Source organism: Anomaloglossus baeobatrachus, chromosome 6 (genome assembly GCF_048569485.1).
Source record: "Anomaloglossus baeobatrachus isolate aAnoBae1 chromosome 6, aAnoBae1.hap1, whole genome shotgun sequence".
NCBI classification, from domain to species: Eukaryota; Metazoa; Chordata; class Amphibia; order Anura; family Aromobatidae; genus Anomaloglossus; species Anomaloglossus baeobatrachus.
The window spans coordinates 566,449,545-566,471,792 of NC_134358.1; the positions used below are offsets into that span (position 1 = coordinate 566,449,545).

The window sequence follows — 22,248 nt, forward strand, 5'->3', positions numbered from 1 at the left end:
GTGCTAACTAGATAATCAGGCCAGAATAATGAGAGAATTTTATAATTATGATTTTCTCACAGCTAAAATAAGGGATGTTATATGTGGGAGGATCACTCCCTCTTCTTGCTTCAAGGTCAAAGTCGAATGTTGTAATGGTATAATCATGAGTCTTTTTAATACACGAGTCCAGTCGCCTATACTGGCTCAAACAGTGAACAGTCTCGGAGTGATCATTGAGTTATTTATTATATCTGCGCAGATAGCTAATTTGGACCCGTCCTTTGGATTTGCCCTGAACAAAGACTCCATTAGCAGTCTTACCTAAATTTCTCCCTTGACAATAATGAGACTCGGAATTTTTTTGGATGGGTTAACCAAGTGAATTAGACAATTGCCAACCTTGTGTGTTGCATTTTTATCTTCAAGTGATTGGAGTATGGCCGAGGCTTCCTGCTCCTCTCTAGTGTTAAATATGTCACAAAAATCTGTCTTCTAATGTAGTTTCTTAAAGGGAACCAATCGCCTGGATTTTAGTGTTCACAATGGACTCACCTAACCCAGTGACGTCAGTGCCGCGCGACCAGGTCACGGGTTGCGATATGGCGTGGCAATGGCGCCACGAGGTCAGGTGGATGGACTTAGTTGACCCTGTGACATCACTGCTTCTGCAGGCGCACACAGTACTATGTGCAACCCTGTGGTGACCCCGGCTGACCTTCTGAGGTCTTCTCAGGTCATTGCAGGGAAGCACACACAGCAGTGTGTGTACGGTTGATGGCAATATCAATGGAGTACGTTATGCTCTCCATTGTATGTGCCAGTGAGTGTGGGATCGACGTGGGCCCCCCACCTTTGGATTACGGCGGACCTGGATTAGGGATTTGACAGGATATTAAATTGGAAAATAGGGCGGCTTTTGTGTTTAATTTCTCATTTTATGTCTTTTCAGGTTTGACTTTGGTGAACGTCGGGGGACATCAAAATGGATTACGGCAGACCTTTTGTATTTTAATAAAGTTTTTAATAAATTGATCAACAAGGGATGGAGTTGAGTTTTTTTTTCTTGTAATAAAAATGTTTTTATTACTTTCAAATAATGGAATTTGTAATAGTGCTGTCTGCTAGACGCCCACCCATTACTAATACCAGGGCTTGATGCCAGCTGGCAATTCACAGCTGGCATCAACCCCATTTATTAACCCGTTTGCCACCACACCAGGGCAATGAGATGAGCTGGGTCTAGTGCCAGAATTGGCGCATCTATAGGATGCACCACCTCTGGGGCGGCTGCAGGCTGCAATTGTTAGGTTAGAAAGGGCCAAATAACCATAGCCCTTGCCACCCTAATAATATCATAATTATAGTAGTTATATTCTTGTACATAGGGTGCAGTATTATAGTAGTTATATTCTTGTACATAGGAGCAGTATTATAGTAGTTATATTCTTGTACATAGGGTGCAGTATTATAGTAGTTATATTCTTGTACATAGGAGCAGTATTATAGTAGTTATATTCTTGTACATAGGAGCAGTATTATAGTGGTTATAATCTTGTACATAGGGGCAGTATTTTAGTAGTTATATTCTTGTAGATAGGGGCAGTATTATAGTAGATATATTCTTGTATATAGTGGCATTATTATAGTAGTTATATTCTTTTACATAGGGGCAGTATTATAGTAGTTATATTCTTTTACATAAGGGCAGTATTATAGTAGTTATTTTCTTTTACATAGGGGCAGTATTATAGTAGTTATTTTCTTTTACATAGGGGCAGTATTATAGTAGTTATATTCTTGTACATAGGGGGCAGTATTATAGTTATATTCTTGTATATAGGGGGCAGTATTATAGTAGTTATATTCTTGTACATAGGGGGCAGTATTATAGTAGTTATATTCTTGTTCATAGGGGGCAGTATTATAGTAGTTATATTCTTGTACATAGGAGCAGTATTATAGTAGTTATATTCTTGTACATAGGGGGCAGTATTATAGTAGTTATATTCTTTTACATAGGGGCAGTATTATAGTAGTTATATTCTTTTACATAGGGGCAGTATTATAGTAGTTATTTTCTTTTACATAGGGGCAGTATTATAGTAGTTATTTTCTTTTACATAGGGGCAGTATTATAGTAGTTATATTCTTGTACATAGGGGGCAGTATTATAGTAGTTATATTCCTGTACATAGGGGGCAGTATTATAGTTATATTCTTGTATATAGGGGGCAGTATTATAGTAGTGATATTCTTGTACATAGAGGGCAGTATTATAGTAGTTATATTCTTGTACATAGAGGGCAGTATTATAGTAGTTATATTCTTGTACATAGGGGCAGTATTATAGTAGTTATATTCTTGTACATAGGGGGCAGTATTATAGTAGTTATATTCTTGTACATAGGGGCAGTATTATAGTAGTTATATTCTTGTACATAGGAGCAGTATTATAGTAGTTATATTCTTGTACATAGGGGCAGTATTATAGTAGTTATATTCTTGTACATAGGGGGCAGTATTATAGTAGTTATATTCTTGTACATAGGGGCAGTATTATAGTAGTTATATTCTTGTACATAGGGGGCAGTATTATAGTAGTTATATTCTTGTACATAGGGGCAGTATTATAGTAGTTATATTCTTGTACATAGGAGCAGTATTATAGTAGTTATATTCTTGTACATAGGGGCAGTATTATAGTAGTTATATTCTTGTACATAGGGGGCAGTATTATAGTAGTTATATTCTTGTACATAGAGGGCAGTATTATAGTAGTTATATTCTTGTACATAGGGGCAGTATTATAGTAGTTATATTCTTGTACATAGGGGGCAGTATTATAGTAGTTATATTCTTGTACATAGGGGCAGTATTATAGTAGTTATATTCTTGTACATAGGAGCAGTATTATAGTAGTTATATTCTTGTACATAGGGGCAGTATTATAGTAGTTATATTCTTGTACATAGGGGCAGTATTATAGTAGTTATATTCTTGTATATAGGGGCAGTATTATAGTAGTTATATTCTTGTACATAGGGGGCAGTATTATAGTAGTTATATTCCTGTACATAGGGGGCAGTATTATAGTTATATTCTTGTATATAGGGGGCAGTATTATAGTAGTGATATTCTTGTACATAGAGGGCAGTATTATAGTAGTTATATTCTTGTACATAGAGGGCAGTATTATAGTAGTTATATTCTTGTACATAGGGGCAGTATTATAGTAGTTATATTCTTGTACATAGGGGGCAGTATTATAGTAGTTATATTCTTGTACATAGGGGCAGTATTATAGTAGTTATATTCTTGTACATAGGAGCAGTATTATAGTAGTTATATTCTTGTACATAGGGGCAGTATTATAGTAGTTATATTCTTGTACATAGGGGGCAGTATTATAGTAGTTATATTCTTGTACATAGGGGCAGTATTATAGTAGTTATATTCTTGTACATAGGGGGCAGTATTATAGTAGTTATATTCTTGTACATAGGGGCAGTATTATAGTAGTTATATTCTTGTACATAGGAGCAGTATTATAGTAGTTATATTCTTGTACATAGGGGCAGTATTATAGTAGTTATATTCTTGTACATAGGGGGCAGTATTATAGTAGTTATATTCTTGTACATAGAGGGCAGTATTATAGTAGTTATATTCTTGTACATAGGGGCAGTATTATAGTAGTTATATTCTTGTACATAGGGGGCAGTATTATAGTAGTTATATTCTTGTACATAGGGGCAGTATTATAGTAGTTATATTCTTGTACATAGGAGCAGTATTATAGTAGTTATATTCTTGTACATAGGGGCAGTATTATAGTAGTTATATTCTTGTACATAGGGGCAGTATTATAGTAGTTATATTCTTGTATATAGGGGCAGTATTATAGTAGTTATATTCTTGTACATAGGGAGCAGTATTATAGTAGTTATATTCTTGTACATAGGAGCAGTATTATAGTAGTTATATTCTTGTACATAGGGGCAGTATTATAGTAGTTATATTCTTGTACATAGGAGCAGTATTATAGTAGTTATATTCTTGTACATAGGGGACAGTATTATAGTAGTTATATTCTTGTACATAGGGAGCAGTATTATAGTAGTTATATTCTTGTACATAGGGGCAGTATTATAGTAGTTATATTCTTGTACATAGGGGGCAGTATTATAGTAGTTATATTCTTGTGCATAGGAGCAGTATTATAGTAGTTATATTCTTGTACATAGGGGCAGTATTATAGTAGTTATATTCTTGTACATAGGGAGCAGTATTATAGTAGTTATATTCTTGTACATAGGAGCAGTATTATAGTAGTTATATTCTTGTACATAGGGGCAGTATTATAGTAGTTATATTCTTGTACATAGGAGCAGTATTATAGTAGTTATATTCTTGTACATAGGGGACAGTATTATAGTAGTTATATTCTTGTACATAGGGAGCAGTATTATAGTAGTTATATTCTTGTACATAGGGGCAGTATTATAGTAGTTATATTCTTGTACATAGGGGGCAGTATTATAGTAGTTATATTCTTGTACATAGGGGCAGTATTATAGTAGTTGTATTCTTGTACATAGGGGCAGTCTATATTTTCTGTATATATACCAATGAGCTTATTAATGGCCCCTAATATATTTCAAAATATTGCCTCCTCGGGGTTCTCCGTGCCGTGTTGTGTATATTCTGCACTTCTTCCTCATTCTGATTGGGTCGGATACCGTAGGTCGGTTTCTGTCTCACGTTGCCTCTCCTCTGTCTCTGAAGATGCATCTGACGTTTGATGACGTGGCCGTGTATTTCTCAGAAGAAGAATGGAGGAATCTGAGCCAAGGTCAGCGGGATCTGTACAAAGACGTTATGAAGGAGAACTACACCAATCTGCTGTCCTTGGGTAAGGAGGATACCGCAAACACGAGCCAGGACACTGTGTATGGGGGAGGGGAGCGCGATCACCAGAACCGGGGAAATGATTTGTTCTGGATGTAATTACACCCAAAGTAGGTTTCTACAAGCGTCACATTTCTGTGTATTTCAGGGGTCGAGATGAGCCCCCCCGACGTCTTCTATCAGATTGAGTTGTGGGAAAACCCGGGCGCCTTTAACGTCAAGAAATCTGCAGGATCCCGGACCTCATCACGTTCAGGTACAACGTGATCTGTCCCGGAAAGTTTCCATACCGTGCGCCAAGGATGAGGGCCGCGAAGGACAAGTACCCCCAGAATAAACCACCCCCAGTAATCTCCAGTCTGTACACATTATCCTCCTCTGTCACTTTGGGAAAACTTTTTTACTCGTTTTTTATTTTTTAATTTTTTTTTTTTTTTTAGACGGGAAAAGGAGATTCAAACTTTTATGTTTTGGTTTCTTACATTTTTATAAACTTTTTCTTACTACTTTTCACTTCACAACCTGTTTTTATTTCTTAGAATTCGAGAAGCCGAAGAAAAGATCAAAACAGAAGATCATAAGACTGAAGAGGAAGGTGGATTCCTGGGCCGTGCAGTCCGCCACCGACTACACGCTATCCCGTAAGTTATCGGTGAATAGCGGAGCAGCGGTATCTGATATTATAGGAGTGAATATTGTCCATGAGGTTGATATATCGCAGAGTCGAGGGGATTGCCGTATTTTTCAGATTATAAGACCCGCTTTTCCTCCCAAAAATTGGGGAGGAAAGTGACAGGTGCGTCTTTAAGGGGGCTTTACACGCTACGATATCCTTAATGTTTTATCGTCGGGGTCACGTTGTTAGTGACGCACATCCGGCGTCATTAACGATATCGCAGCGTGTGACACTTACCAGCGACCTTAAGCGACCTCAAAAATGGTGAAAATCGTTCACCATGGGTCGTTCCAAAACCAAAAATCGGTAATGGTTGATTATCGATGTTGTTCGTCGTTCCTGCGGCAGCATACATCGCTGTGTGTGTCACCGCAGGGGCGAGGAACGTCTCCTTACCTGCCGACGGCCGCAATGCGGAAGGAGGTGGGCGGGATGTTACGTCCCGCTCATCTCCGCCCCTCCGTTTTGATTGGCCGGCTGCTTAGTGACGTCGCGGTGACGTCGCTGTGATGCCGAACGTCTCTCCCCCTTGAGGGATTGTTCGGCAGTCACAGCGACGACGACGACCAGGTAAGTATGTGTGACGCTGCCGTAGCGATAATGTTCGCTGCAGCAGCGATCACACGAAATCGCATGCATGACGGGGGCACAGCTGCCTCAGCACAGCCACCCCTGCACCAGCACAGCCGCCCCAGCACCAGCACAGCCGCCCCAGCACCAGCACAGCTGCCACCGCCGACAGTTTCTGCCTCCTGTGACCCCGCTCCACCACCGCTGCCACCCCCCTCCGGTAAGACACCACCGGATTATAAAACTGACCCCATTTTTTTCTTCTTTCTAAATTTGGGGTGCATCTTATAAACCAAAAAAATACGGTAAATAAAGGGGGGAAAAAAATTAAAAAAATATTTTAAAAAATGTAAAAATATTTGAATTGTCCTCTTTCTCTCTGTAAAAAAATAATGAAATAAAAAATAATTATTTGGATCCATCACATCCAGAAATGTTTGATCCATCAAAATATAAAACTAATACAACCCGGTACGAGAAAAGGTAGAACTGGGAGAGGTGGTGGGGGTAGACGTCAACGAGGTCGGGGACAATTCAGGGGCAGGAGGCAACATAATCCTAGCAGTAACAGGGGATTATATCATGAATTCAATGAAGGTAATTCTCAGTCTAATCTGGATTTGGATGCCATTCCTGGTAGTTCAAGTGGCTTTTTTTTAGGAACAGGACCCCCCGGTGCCGAGACCTCCTCCCAGGGCCAAAAAAAGGAAACAAAGTGATGATGTTTTGACTGTGAGTGCTGACGATATGCAAAAGAACCATAATAGACCCTGAAGTGTCGCTCCTCAGAAGAGGCCGGTCCTTTGTTCCGAGAACAAGTTTTATTGAATTTGAATGGATAAAAGTCTTATCTCTCTTTTTATTTGTAAATTAAAATGGGTCAAATTTATGGAAACAACAGAAACAAATGCAGAGAGTTGGGATTAACCCCTTCACCCCCCGGCGATTTTCAGTTCCTCGTTTTTGTTTTTTTGCTCTCCTTCTTCCGAGAGCCGCAACTTTTTTATTTTTCCATCAATGTGGCCATATGAGGTCTCGTTTTTTGCGGGACAAGTTATACTTTCTTTTTCGCTCCTAATTGGGAGACCCAGACAATTGGGTGTATAGCTACTGCCTCCGGAGGCCGCACAAAGTACTACACTTAAAAGTGTAAGGCCCCTCCCCTTCTGGCTATACACCCTCCCGTGGGAGCACGGGTCCCTCAGTTTTTTGCTTTGTGCGAAGGAGGTCAGACACGCACGCATAGCTCCACTGTTTAGTCAGCAGCAGCTGCTGACTATGTCGGATGGAAGAAAAGAGGGCCCATACAGGGTCCCCAGCATGCTCCCTTCTCACCCCACTTTCTGTCGGCGGTGTTTGTTAAGGTTGAGGTACCCATTGCGGGTACGGAGGCTGGAGCCCACATGCTGATTCCTTCTCCATCCCCATTAGGGCTCTGGCTGAAGTGGGATTTTACCGGTCTCCAGGCACTGAGACCGTGCTCCATCCGCAGCCCCTGGAGAAGCCGCTGGATATGGAGCTGAGTATCGTCAGGGACAGGGCCCTGCTCCGTCAAGGTACTCTGTGTCCCCGTGCATACGCGCGCACACCGCAGCATTGCTGGGTGTGTTAGTGCGCCGGGGACATCAGCGCTGCTGCGCTTGTGCCATTTCCTCACTACAGCTCAGCTGAGTGGGTAGACTAGGGCGAACGGTCGCGCCAGGCCGCTGGGGTCAGTCGCACTGCGACACTGCTGTGACTTGTGGTGCGCCGGGGACTTCCGCGCTGGCCGTGCATATATCACGGCCGCGCTTATTACTACAGTCCCCGGCTTTTGCGGCCTAGTTTGTCTCGTTCCCGCCTCCGCACCTGCCAGTCAGGAGGAGGGCGGGACGCTGTATAGAGCATCAGCGCTGAGGGCTGGAGTCTTTTTTACATACTCCAGCCCTCACACTAGGCACAGGGGGACACAGTTTCCCGCACCTTTGTTTGGGCACGCCCACGGTCCGCCCCTCTTCACAGAACGCCGGCAGCCATTCCTGCCTGCACGCTGAGCTGCAGAGGGGAGACGGGGAGACCCAGACACGGGATTCTACGGCCTCATACCCGCTGGTCAGCGGGCGGTAAGCAGCCCTCAAGGGCTCACCCCCACTTGTGCCGTTTGTGTACTTGATATTTTGTGTTTGCAAATACTTTGCACTGTGCGGTCGCTGGTGTTTTCTCGGCTATATACCCTCCTAGATTACAAGGAGGCAACAGCATGTCGTCCGCAAAACGCAAGGGTGCCAAGGCACAGACGTTATATGCTGCCTGTACCGCATGTGGGGCTGTTCTACCGGCAGGCTCCGCTAACCCCCATTGTGTGCAGTGCTCGGCCCCTGTGACACTGGCACAGCCGGGGCCTCTGCTAGACGTGACCCAGGGGGTACCACCTGTGAATGCTGTCCAGGTGACAGGAACAGAGTTTGCAGCTTTTGCTGACAGATTGTCTATGACTATGTCTAAAATTCTTGAAACATTACAGTCTAGACCAGTTACTCAGACCATGGACACTGTTGAATCATTGCTCCCTGGTCCCCCTCAGCTGGAACACTTCCGTGCTCCAGGGGTGTCACACGCACCCCAGGGTGACGACTCTGACTCGGACGACAGTCCCAGACAACCTAAACGGTCTCGCTATGAGGGGCCCTCAACTTCGTCTCACTGGTCAGGATCCCAGCGGGATGAATCTATGTGTGATGAGGCGGATGTATCTGATCAGGATTCTGATCCTGGGACCGCTCTCAATCTAGATACACCGGATGGTGACGCCATAGTGAATGATCTTATAGCGTCCATCAATAAGATGTTAGATATTTCTCCGCCAGCTCCTTCTGCGGAGGAGTCAGCTTCACAGCATGAGAAATTCCATTTCAGATATCCCAAGCGTAAATTAAGCTCTTTTCTGGACCACGCTGACTTTAGAGACGCAATCCAGAAACACCACGCTTATCCTGATAAGCGGTTTTCCAAAAGGCTTAAAGATACACGCTATCCTTTCCCCCCTGACGTTGTCAAGGGCTGGACCCAGTGTCCCAAGGTGGATCCTCCAATCTCCAGGCTTGCGGCTAGATCCTTAGTTGCAGTAGAAGATGGAGCGGCACTTAAAGATGCCACTGATAGACAGATGGAGCTCTGGTTGAAATCCATCTATGAAGCTATTGGAGCGTCGTTGGCGCCAGCATTCGCAGCCGTATGGGCACTCCAAGCTATTTCAGCTGGGCTTACACAAGTCGACTCAGTCACACGTACATCTGCTCCGCAGGTGGCACCATTGACCTCTCAGATGTCTGCATTCGCGTCTTACGCGATTAATGCTGTCCTAGACTCTACGAGCCGTACGGCGGTGGTGTCAGCCAACTCCGTGGTTTTACGCAGAGCCCTGTGGTTGAGAGAATGGAAGGCAGATTCTGCTTCCAAGAAGTGCTTAACCAGTTTGCCTTTTTCTCGTGACCGACTGTTTGGTGAGCGTTTGGATGAAATCATTAAACACTCCAAGGGTAAGGATTCATCCTTACCTCAACACAGACAAAACAAACCCCAACAAAGGAGGGGTCAGTCTAGTTTTCGGTCCTTTCGAGGCTCAGGTAGGTCCCAATTCTCCTCGTCCAAGAGGACTCAAAAGGATCAGAGAGGCTCAGATTCTTGGCGGACTCAATCACGCCCAAAAAAGCCAGCAGGAAGAACCGTTACCAAGACGGCTTCCTCATGACTCTCAGTCTCCTCTTTCCGCATCCTCGGTCGGTGGCAGGCTCTCCCGCTTTGGCGACATTTGGCTGTCACAGGTCAAAGACCGTTGGGTGAGGGACATTCTGTCTCACGGGTACAGGATAGAGTTCAGCTCTCGTCCTCCAACTCGTTTCTTCAGAACTTCTCCACCGCCCGACCGGGCCGATGCTCTGCTGCAGGCGGTGGCCGCTCTAAAGGCGGAAGGCGTGGTGACTTCTGTTCCTCTTCAAGAACAAGGTCACGGTTTTTACTCCAATTTGTTTGTGGTACCAAAAAAGGACGGATCGTTTCGTCCCGTCCTGGATCTAAAGTTGCTCAACAAACACGTAAAAACCAGGAGATTCCGGATGGAATCTCTCCGCTCCGTCATCGCCTCAATGTCTCAAGGAGATTTCCTAGCATCAATAGACATCAAAGATGCTTATCTCCACGTGCCGATTGCGCCAGAGCATCAGCGTTTTCTACGCTTCGTTATAGGAAGCGAACACCTGCAGTTCGTAGCGCTACCTTTCGGGCTGGCAACAGCCCCTCGGGTCTTCACCAAGGTCATGGCAGCAGTAGTAGCAGTCCTGCACTCGCAGGGTCACTCTGTGATCCCGTATCTGGACGATCTACTGATAAAGGCACCCTCTCAAGAGGCATGCCAACACAGCCTGAACGTGGCACTGAAGACTCTCCAGAGGTTCGGGTGGATTATCAACTTTTCAAAGTCAAATCTAACCCCGACCCAATCACTAACATATCTTGGCATGGAGTTTCATACTCTCTCAGCGATAGTGAAACTTCAACTGGACAAGCAGTGCTCGCTGCAGACAGGGGTGCAATCTCTCCTTCAGAGCCAGTCGCACTCCTTGAGGCGCCTCATGCATTTCCTAGGGAAAATGGTGGCAGCAATGGAAGCAGTCCCTTTCGCGCAGTTTCATCTGCGCCCCCTACAATGGGACATTCTCCGCCAATGGGACGGGAAATCGACGTCCCTCGACAGAGACGTCTCCCTCTCTCAGACAGCCAAGGACTCTCTCCGGTGGTGGCTTCTTCCCACCTCATTGTCAACAGGAAGGTCGTTTCTACCCCCATCCTGGGCGGTGGTCACGACAGATGCGAGCCTATCAGGGTGGGGAGCAGTGTTTCTTCACCACAGGGCTCAGGGTACGTGGACTCAGAAAGAGTCCACCCTTCAGATCAATGTTCTGGAAATCAGAGCAGTCTATCTTGCCCTGCGAGCCTTCCAACAGTGGCTGGAAGGCAAGCAGATCCGGATTCAGTCGGACAATTCCACAGCGGTGGCGTACATCAACCACCAAGGGGGAACACGCAGTCGGCAAGCCTTCCAGGAAGTCCGGCGGATTCTAACGTGGGTGGAGAACACAGCATCCACCATATCCGCAGTTCACATCCCAGGCGTGGAAAACTGGGAAGCAGACTTTCTCAGTCGCCAGGGCATGGACGCAGGGGAATGGTCCCTCCACCCGGACGTGTTTCAGGAGATCTGTCGCCGCTGGGGGACGCCGGACGTCGACCTGATGGCGTCACGGCACAACAACAAAGCTCCGGTTTTCATGGCACGGTCTCACGATCACCGAGCTCTGGCGGCAGACGCCCTAGTTCAAGATTGGTCGCAGTTCCGGCTACCTTATGTTTTCCCACCTCTGGCATTGTTGCCCAGAGTGCTCCGCAAAATCAGGTCCGACTGCCGCCGCGCCATTCTCGTCGCTCCAGACTGGCCAAGGAGGTCGTGGTACCCAGATCTGTGGCATCTCACGGTAGGCCAACCGTGGGCGCTACCAGACCGTCCAGACTTGCTGTCTCAAGGGCCGTTTTTCCATTTGAATTCTGCGGCCCTGAACCTGACTGGGTGGCCATTGAGTCCTGGATCCTAGGGACCTCAGGTTTATCTCATGAAGTTGTTGCCACCATGAGACAGGCTAGGAAACCATCCTCCGCCAAAATCTACCACAGGACGTGGAAGATATTCCTATCGTGGTGCTCTGCTCAGGGAGTTTCTCCCTGGCCATTTGCATTGCCTATTTTTCTTTCCTTCCTGCAGTCTGGGTTGGAAAAAGGTTTGTCGCTTAGCTCTCTTAAAGGTCAAGTCTCCGCGCTATCCGTATTTTTTCAGAAACGCCTAGCGCGACTTCCTAAAGTACGCACGTTCATGCAAGGGGTTTGTCATATTGTCCCCCCTTACAAGCGGCCATTGGAACCCTGGGATCTGAACAAGGTTCTAATTGCTCTCCAGAAGCCGCCTTTCGAGCCTATGAAAGAGATTTCCTTTTCTCGGCTTTCTCAGAAAGTGGCTTTTCTAGTGGCGGTCACGTCTCTTCGGAGAGTGTCAGAGCTGGCGGCGTTATCTTGCAAATCTCCCTTCCTGGTGTTTCACCAAGACAAGGTAGTTCTGCGTCCAATTCCAGAGTTTCTTCCCAAGGTGGTATCTTCCTTTCATCAATCAGGATATCACTTTACCATCTTTGTGTCCGCATCCAGTTCACCAATTTGAAAAGGGTTTACATCTGTTGGACCTGGTGAGAGCACTCAGGATCTACATTTCCCGCACGGCGCCTCTGCGCCGTTCGGATGCACTCTTTATCCTGGTCGCTGGTCAGCATAAAGGGTCGCAAGCTTCCAAATCCACCCTTGCGCGGTGGATCAAGGAACCAATTCTTCACGCCTACCGTTCTGCTGGGCTTCCGATTCCTTCTGGACTGAAGGCCCATTCTACCAGAGCCGTAGGTGCGTCCTGGGCATTACGGCATCAGGCTACGGCTCAGCAGGTGTGCCAGGCGGCTACCTGGTCGAGTCTGCACACTTTTACCAAGCATTATCAGGTGCATACCTACGCTTCGGCAGATGCCAGCCTAGGTAGACAAGTCCTTCAGGCGGCGGTGGCCCACCTGTAAGAAAGGGCTGCCTGACAGCCCTATCACGAGGTATTCTTTTACCCACCCAGGGACTGCTTTTGGACGTCCCAATTGTCTGGGTCTCCCAATTAGGAGCGAAAAAGAAGAAGGGAATTTTGTTTACTTACCGTAAATTCCTTTTCTTCTAGCTCCAATTGGGAGACCCAGCACCCGCCCTGTTTTTCTTAGGGTATTGGTTTTTCGGGTGCACATGTTGTTCATGTTGATAAGTTCTGTTCTCCGATATTGTCTATCGGATTGAATTTGTTTTTGAAACAGTTATTGGCTTTCCTCCTTCTTGCTTTTGCACTAAAACTGAGGGACCCGTGCTCCCACGGGAGGGTGTATAGCCAGAAGGGGAGGGGCCTTACACTTTTAAGTGTAGTACTTTGTGTGGCCTCCGGAGGCAGAAGCTATACACCCAATTGTCTGGGTCTCCCAATTGGAGCTAGAAGAAAATGAATTTACGGTAAGTAAACAAAATTCCCTTCTTTCAAGGACACCATAAGTTTTACCATATATTGTACTGGAAAACAGCAAAAAAATTCCAAGTGCGGAAAAATTGGAAAAAAAAGTGCGATTGCAAAATTGTTTTTGGGGTATTTTATTCACCATGTTCATTATATGTTAAAACGGACATATTGATACAAATTGGGAAAAAAACAAAACCTGACATATTGATATGAAGATCAAGTCAGTACGAGTTCATAGACACTAAACATGTATAGGTTTACTTTTATCTATTTGGTAAAAAAAAAAAAAAATTCAGACTTTTGTCCCAAAAAAGTGGCGCACACTTTTTTGCGACATATTCCACCACTCATAGCGTTCTCATTTTTCGTGATCTATGACTCATTCAAAGCTTATTTTTTGCGTCTCGAGCTGACGTTTTTAATGGCACCATTTTTGCGCAGAGGCTACGTTTTGATCGCCAGTTATTGTATTTTGTGCAATATTTGCACAACCAAAAAATGTCATTTTGGCGTTTGGAATTTTTTTTGCCTCTACGCCATTTACCAATCAGATGAATTGATTTTATATTTTGATAGATCGGGCGTTTCTGAACGCATGTATATTAATATGTGTATATTTTATTTTTTAATACTCTAATTTTCAAAGGGGCAAAAGGGGGATGATTTGAACTTTTGAAGGTTTTTTTTATTTTATTATTTATTTTATTTTATTTTTATTTTAATTTAGGGAGATCTGAACTTACTGCCCTTCTGGCTCTGGAACCGGACGACAACATTGTCATAAAACCCTCTGACAAGGGCGGCAATGTTTTCGTCCTGGACAGATCCATGTACAATGAGATCAATTAATGTTATAGAGTCCTGGAGAGGGATCCAACCACCTTGTTCCAGGGAGAACTAAATGCCTATTGATGAGGGCTAAGGATTATGGCCTTATTAATAATAAGGAACTTGTGTTTACCGAATTTTTCATTTTATAAGACGCACCCCAAATTTAGAGAAAAAAAAAATATTGGGTCTGTCTTATAATCCAGTGGTGTCTTACCGGAGGCGTGGGCGGCAGCGGTGGTGGAGCGGAGTCACAGTAGGCAGGAGCGGTGCTGGAGTAGGGCGATGCTGCCGGCGGTATAGCGGGTGTCCCAGATGCTCGCTGCTGGCGGCGGCGCTGTGAGGCAGAAGGAACATGCAAGAACAGTCGGCGGGGTGGGCTTCAGACAAATGGCGCCGGGAGTCGGCATGTGCGCAGATTGCGCTATCAGCTCAATGACAAGCAGAGATCTCATCTGCACATGCGCCACCTCCGGGCACCATTTTCCTTAAGTCCTCTGCCGGGAGATCAGCAGGCCGGAGGAGTCGTGTGCACAGATGAGATCTCGGCTTGTCATTGAACCGAGAGCTCAATCTGCGCCCGCGCCGAATCCGGGCGCCATTGCTGTGAAACCTGCACCCCCAACACGGCATCTGGGACACCTGCCGCACCGCCCTGCTCCACACAGCCAGCACAGCCCCCGCAGCCAGCAGAACCAACAGGGCATCTGGGACGCCTGCCGCACCGCCCTGCTCCACACAGCCAGCACAGCCCCCGCAGCCAGCAGAACCAACAGGGCATCTGGGACGCCTGCCGCACCGCCCTGCTCCACACAGCCAGCACAGCCCCCACAGCCAGCAGAACCAACAGGGCATCTGGGACGCCCGCCACACTGCCCTGCTCCATGCAGCCAGCACAGCCCCCGCAGCCAGCAGAACCAACAGGGCATCTGGGACGCCCGCCGCACCGCCCTGCTCCATGCAGCCAGCAGAGCCCCCGCAGCCAGCAGAACCAACAGGGCATCTGGGACGCCCGCCGCACCGCCCTGCTCCACACAGCCAGCACAGCCCCCGCAGCCAGCAGAACCAACAGGGCATCTGGGACGCCCACCGCACCGCCCTGCTCCATGCAGCCAGCAGAGCCCCCGCAGCCAGCAGAACCAACAGGGCATCTGGGACGCCCGCCGCACCGCCCTGCTCCACACAGCCAGCATAGCCCCCGCAGCCAGCAGAACCAACAGGGCATCTGGGACGCCTGCCGCACCTCCCTGCTCCACACAGCCAGCACAGCCCCCGCAGCCAGCAGAACCAACAGGGCATCTGGGACGCCCACCGCACCGCCCTGCTCCACACATCCAGCACAGCCCCCACAGCCAGCAGAACCAACAGGGCATCTGGGACGCCTGCCGCACCGCCCTGCTCCACACAGCCAGCACAGCCCCCGCAGCCAGCAGAACCAACAGGGCATCTGGGACGCCCGCCGCACCGCCCTGCTCCATGCAGCCAGCACAGCCCCCACAGCCAGCAGAACCAACAGGGCATCTGGGACGCCTGCCGCACCGCCCTGCTCCACACAGCCAGCACAGCCCCCGCAGCCAGCAGAACCAACAGGGCATCTGGGATGCCCACCGCACCGCCCTGCTCCATGCAGCCAGCAGAGCCCCCACAGCCAGCAGAACCAACAGGGCATCTGGGGACGCCCGCCGCACCGCCCTGCTCCATGCAGCCAGCAGAGCCCCCGCAGCCAGCAGAACCAACAGGGCATCTAGGACACCTGCCGCACCGCCCTGCTCCACACATCCAGCACAGCCCCCGCAGCCAGCAGAACCAACAGGGCATCTGGAACGCCCACCGCACCGCCCTGCTCCATGCAGCCAGCAGAGCCCCCGCAGCTAGCAGAACCAACAGGGCATCTGGGACGCCCACCGCACCGCCCTGCTCCACACATCCAGCACAGCCCCCGCAGCCAGCAGAACCAACAGGGCATCTGGAACGCCCACCGCACCGCCCTGCTCCATGCAGCCAGCAGAGCCCCCGCAGCTAGCAGAACCAACAGGGCATCTGGGACGCCTGCCGCACCGCCCTGCTCCACACAGCCATAACAGCCCCCGCAGCTAGCAGATCCAACAGGGCATCTGGGACGCCCGCTGCACCGCCCTGCTCCACACATCCAGCACAGGCCCCACAGCCAGCAGAACCAACAGGGCATCTGGGACGCCCGCTGCACCGCCCTGCTCCATGCAGCCAGCAGAGCCCCCGCAGCTAGCAGAATCAACAGGGCATCTGGGAATCTGGGACGCCCGCCGCACCGCCCTGCTCCATGCAGCCAGCACAGCCCCCGCAGCTAGCAGAACCAACAGAGCATCTGAGACGCCCGCCGCACCGCCCTGCTCCACACAGCCAGCATAGCCCCCGCAGCCAGCAGAACCAACAGGGCATCTGAGACGCCCGCCGCACCGCCCTGCTCCATGCAGCCAGCACAGCCCCCGCAGTCAGCAGAACCAACAGGGCATCTGAGACGCCCGCCGCACCGCCCTGCTCCACACAGCCAGCACAGCCCCCGCAGCCAGCAGAACCAACAGGGCATCTGGGACGCCCGCTGCACCGCCCTGCTCCACACAGCCAGCACAGCTCCCGCAGCCAGCAGAACCAACAGGGCATCTGGGACGCCCGCCGCACCGTCCTGCTCCATGCAGCCAGCAGAGCCTCCGCAGCTAGCAGAACCAACAGAGCATCTGGGACGCCCGCCGCACCGCCCTGCTCCATGCAGCCAGCACAGCCCCGCAGCTAGCAGAACCAACAGGGCATCTGGGACGCCCGCCACACCGCCCTGCTCCACACATCCAGCACAGCCCCCGCAGCCAGCAGAACCAATAGGGCATCTGGGACGCCAGCCGCACCGCCCTGCTCCACACAGCCAGCACAGCCCCGCAGCTAGCAGAACCAACAGGGCATCTGGGACGCCCGCCGCACCGCCCTGCTCCACACAGCCAGCACAGCCCCCACAGCCAGCAGAACCAACAGGGCATCTGGGACGCCCGCCGCACCGCCCTGCTCCATGCAGCCATAACAGCCCCCACAGCCAGCAGAACCAACAGGGCATCTGGGACGCCTGCCGCACCGCCCTGCTCCACACAGCCATAACAGCCCCCGCAGCTAGCAGATCCAACAGGGCATCTGGGACGCCCGCTGCACCGCCCTGCTCCATGCAGCCAGCAGAGCCCCCGCAGCTAGCAGAATCAACAGGGCATCTGGGAATCTGGGACGCCCGCCGCACCGCCCTGCTCCATGCAGCCAGCACAGCCCCCACAGCCAGCAGAACCAACAGGGCATCTGGGACGCCCGCTGCACCGCCCTGCTCCATGCAGCCAGCAGAGCCCCCGCAGCTAGCAGAATCAACAGGGCATCTGGGAATCTGGGACGCCCGCCGCACCGCCCTGCTCCATGCAGCCAGCACAGCCCCCGCAGCTAGCAGAACCAACAGAGCATCTGAGACGCCCGCCGCACCGCCCTGCTCCACACAGCCAGCATAGCCCCCGCAGCCAGCAGAACCAACAGGGCATCTGAGACGCCCGCCGCACCGCCCTGCTCCATGCAGCCAGCACAGCCCCCGCAGTCAGCAGAACCAACAGGGCATCTGAGACGCCCGCCGCACCGCCCTGCTCCACACAGCCAGCACAGCCCCCGCAGCCAGCAGAACCAACAGGGCATCTGGGACGCCCGCTGCACCGCCCTGCTCCACACAGCCAGCACAGCTCCCGCAGCCAGCAGAACCAACAGGGCATCTGGGACGCCCGCCGCACCGTCCTGCTCCATGCAGCCAGCAGAGCCCCCGCAGCTAGCAGAACCAACAGAGCATCTGGGACGCCCGCCGCACCGCCCTGCTCCATGCAGCCAGCACAGCCCCGCAGCTAGCAGAACCAACAGGGCATCTGGGACGCCCGCCACACCGCCCTGCTCCACACATCCAGCACAGCCCCCGCAGCCAGCAGAACCAACAGGGCATCTGGGACGCCAGCCGCACCGCCCTGCTCCACACAGCCAGCACAGCCCCGCAGCTAGCAGAACCAACAGGGCATCTGGGACGCCCGCCGCACCGCCCTGCTCCACACAGCCAGCACAGCCCCCACAGCCCAGCAGAACCAACAGGGCATCTGGGACGCCCGCCGCACCGCCCTGCTCCATGCAGCCATAACAGCCCCCACAGCCAGCAGAACCAACAGGGCATCTGGGACGCCTGCCGCACCGCCCTGCTCCACACAGCCATAACAGCCCCCGCAGCTAGCAGATCCAACAGGGCATCTGGGACGCCCGCTGCACCGCCCTGCTCCATGCAGCCAGCAGAGCCCCCGCAGCTAGCAGAATCAACAGGGCATCTGGGAATCTGGGACGCCCGCCGCACCGCCCTGCTCCATGCAGCCAGCACAGCCCCCACAGCCAGCAGAACCAACAGGGCATCTGGGACGCCCGCTGCACCGCCCTGCTCCATGCAGCCAGCAGAGCCCCCGCAGCTAGCAGAATCAACAGGGCATCTGGGAATCTGGGACGCCCGCCGCACCGCCCTGCTCCATGCAGCCAGCACAGCCCCCGCAGTCAGCAGAACCAACAGGGCATCTGAGACGCCCGCCGCACCGCCCTGCTCCACACAGCCAGCACAGCCCCCGCAGCCAGCAGAACCAACAGGGCATCTGGGACGCCCGCTGCACCGCCCTGCTCCACACAGCCAGCACAGCTCCCGCAGCCAGCAGAACCAACAGGGCATCTGGGACGCCCGCCGCACCGTCCTGCTCCATGCAGCCAGCAGAACCCCCGCAGCTAGCAGAACCAACAGAGCATCTGGGACGCCCGCCGCACCGCCCTGCTCCATGCAGCTAGCACAGCCCCGCAGCTAGCAGAACCAACAGGGCATCTGGGACGCCCGCCACACCGCCCTGCTCCACACATCCAGCACAGCCCCCGCAGCCAGCAGAACCAACAGGGCATCTGGGACGCCAGCCGCACCGCCCTGCTCCACACAGCCAGCACAGCCCCGCAGCTAGCAGAACCAACAGGGCATCTGGGACGCCCGCCGCACCGCCCTGCTCCACACAGCCAGCAGAGCCCTCGCAGCCAGCAGAACCAACAGGGCATCTGGGACGCCCGCCGCAGCGCCTGCAGCATCGCCCTACTCCAACACCGCCCCTGCCTCCTGTGACCGCGCTCCACCACCGCTGCCGCCCCCTTCTGGTAAGACAGCACCAAAGTATAACACAGACCCCATTTTTTTCTCTCTAAATTTGGGGTGCATTTTATAATCTGGTGCATTTTATAAAACAAAAAACACAGTTGTTTTCTGGCTGAATTAGAGGCTAAAATACAGCTTAGGCTATGAGCACACAGTGCGTTTTTGCACGTTTTTCAGGTCCGTTTTTGGCCTCAAAACTGCATGACTTTGCTTCCCCAGCAAAGTCTATGAGTTTTCATTTTTGCTGTCCGCACACAACTTTTTTTTTAAGCTGCGTTTTTGAGCTTAAAAAAAAAAATGGACATGTCAATTCTTTCCTGCGTTTTTCTGCGTTTTCCCCCCATGCAATGCATTGGAAAAACGCAGAAATCAAAAACGCAGCCAAAAACGCGGTAAAAACGCATGCGTTTTTTTTTACCGTTTTTTTTGCTGCAGGTGCGTTTTTGTGCGTTTTTAGCGGCCAAAAACGCAGCGTCAAAAAAACGCAGCGTGTGCACATAGCCTTATTATTGTGTGGTGGCCTCTAGGATGCTGTAAGAGGGGCCTCACTCATTAGGTATTGGTGCCTCATCAGGAAGTTTTAGTGTAAATTGTCCGCCTATATGTTTTTAAGGGTGTATTTGTCTCATAAGATCGGCTGCTTTCAGGGCTTTACAACTAGCGATGATCGAATACCCCAAATATTCGGCTTCGCGAATATCCGACGAATAGGTTGCTGCTATGCGAATATTCGATGCGCAATGTAAGTCTATGGGAAGCCCGAATAGTTGTTATTCGGGTTTCCCATAGGCTTACATTGCGCATCGAATATTTGCGAATAGTCAAATAGCAGCGACCTATTCGGCAAATAGTCGCGAAGCTGAATATTTGAGGTATTCGATCATCCCTAGTTACAACCCATACATACAGTAAATGGGAGAAAGAGGGAATTAAAATCGTAACTCTATAGTTGCACATCTCATTAAAAAATAAAACGCAGTCAAAGTTTTGGGTTTTTTTCTCTTACAAAGTTGTAATTTTTTTACAACACTGAAATAGAAAAAAATAAAATACACGATTGATATCACAGTAATCGCACAGACCTGGAGAATATTGCTATGTGACTAGTGAAAAGCTCAGGGCTAGTTTTTATTTACCATCTGAGACCATATACTTGAAACGTGTTTTTTTTTCTTTTGGCACCATCGGAGTTAATGCCAGTTTTGCCTGGCCTGCTACAATCTCATTACTCTGACCAAGGTATTTACCCTGATGACCACTTCCAGCTTACATACAGTCATATGAAAAAGTTTGGGCACCCCTATTAATGTTACCCTTTTTTCTTTATAACAATTTGGGTTTTTGCTATTTCAGTTTCATCTATCTAATAACTGATGGACTGAGTAATATTTCTGGATTGAAATGAGGTTTATTGTACTAACAGAAAATGTGCAATCCGCATTTAAACAAAATTTGACCGGTGCAAAAGTATGGGCACCTCAACATAAAAGTGACATTAATATTTTGTAGATCCTCCTTTTGCAGAAATCACAGCCTCTAGTGGCTTCCTGTAGCTGTTAATGAGTTCCTGGATCCTGGAGGAAGGTAGATTTGACCATTCCCGTTTACAAAACAATTCCAGTTCAGTTAAGTTTGATGGTCGCCGAGCATGGACAGCCGCTTCAAATCATCCCACAGATGTTCAATGATATTCAGGTCTGGGGACTGGGATGGCCATTCCAGAACATTGTAATTGTTCCTCTGCATGAATGCCTGAGTAGATTTGGAGCGGTGTTTTGGATCATTGTCTTGCTGAAATATCCGTCCCCTGCGTAACTTCAACTTCGTCACTGATTCTTGCACATTATTGTCAAGAATCTGCTGATACTGAGTTGAATCCATGCGACCCTCAACTTTAACAAGATTCCCGGTGGCGGCATTGGCCACACAGCCCCAAAGCATGATGGAACCTCCACCAAATTTTACTGTGCGTAGCAAGTGCTTTTCTTGGAATGCCGTGTTTTTTTGCCTCCATGCATAACGCCTTTTTGTATGACCAAACAACTCAATCTTTGTTTCATCAGTCCACAGGACCTTCTTCCAAAATGTAACTGGCTTGTCCAAATGTGCTTTTGCATACCTCAGGCGACTCTGTTTGTGGCGTGCTTGCAGAAACGGCTTCTTTCACATCACTCTCCCATACAGCTTCTCCTTATGCAACGTGCGCTGTATTGTTGACCGATGCACAGTGACACCATCTGCAGCAAGATGATGCTGCAGGTCTTTGGAGGTGGTCTGTGGATTGTCCTTGACTGTTCTCACCATTCTTCTTCTCTGCCTTTCTGATATTTTTCTTGGCCTGCCATTTCTGGGCTTAACAAGAACTGTACCTGTGTTCTTCCATTTCCTTACTATGTTCCTCACAGTGGAAACTGACAGGTTAAATCTCTGAGACAACTTTTTGTACCTTCCCCTGAACAACTATGTTGAATAATCTTTGTTTTCAGATCATTTGAGAGTTGTTTTGAGGAGCCCATGATGCCACTCTTCATAGGAGATTCAAATAGGAGAACAACTTGCAAGTGGCCACCTTAAATACCTTTTCTCATGATTGGATACACCTGCCTATGAAGGTCAAAGCTCAAAGAGGTTACAAAACCAATTTAGTGCTTTAGTAAGTCAGTAAAAAGTAGTTAGGAGTGTTCAAATCAAAAAATTGATAAGGGTACCCATACTTATGCACCTGTCAAATTTAGTTTAAATGCGGATTGCACATTTTCTGTTAGTACAATAAACCTCATTTCAATCCAGAAATATTACTCAGTCCATCAGTTATTAGATATATGAAACTGAAATAGCAAAAACCCAAATTGTTATAAAGAAAAAAGGTTAACATTAATAGGGGGCCCAAACTTTTTCATATGAACGTATGTACCCTCTGCTTCCAGCAGGGGGTGCCGGTTATTGAGATCATTGTGGTGGGGT

At 49.4% G+C, this 22,248-nt stretch overlaps 1 protein-coding gene across 5 annotated transcripts in view; it reads left to right on the top strand.

Moving 5' to 3' along the window:
- Nucleotides 1-22,248, top strand: part of LOC142243668 (uncharacterized) — a 49,451-nt gene that overhangs the window by 24,849 nt on the left and 2,354 nt on the right. For 4 of the 5 annotated variants that reach the window (XM_075315805.1, XM_075315802.1, XM_075315803.1 and 1 more), the window contains exons 4-6: nucleotides 4,768-4,894; nucleotides 5,039-5,146; nucleotides 5,430-5,531. In XM_075315805.1, coding sequence (XP_075171920.1) covers nucleotides 4,768-4,894; nucleotides 5,039-5,146; nucleotides 5,430-5,531 — 337 coding nt within the window. Of the gene's footprint in view, nucleotides 1-931; nucleotides 1,030-4,767; nucleotides 4,895-5,038; nucleotides 5,147-5,429; nucleotides 5,532-22,248 lie in introns of all 5 variants that reach the window. The other variant, XM_075315801.1, reaches the window with a different exon arrangement.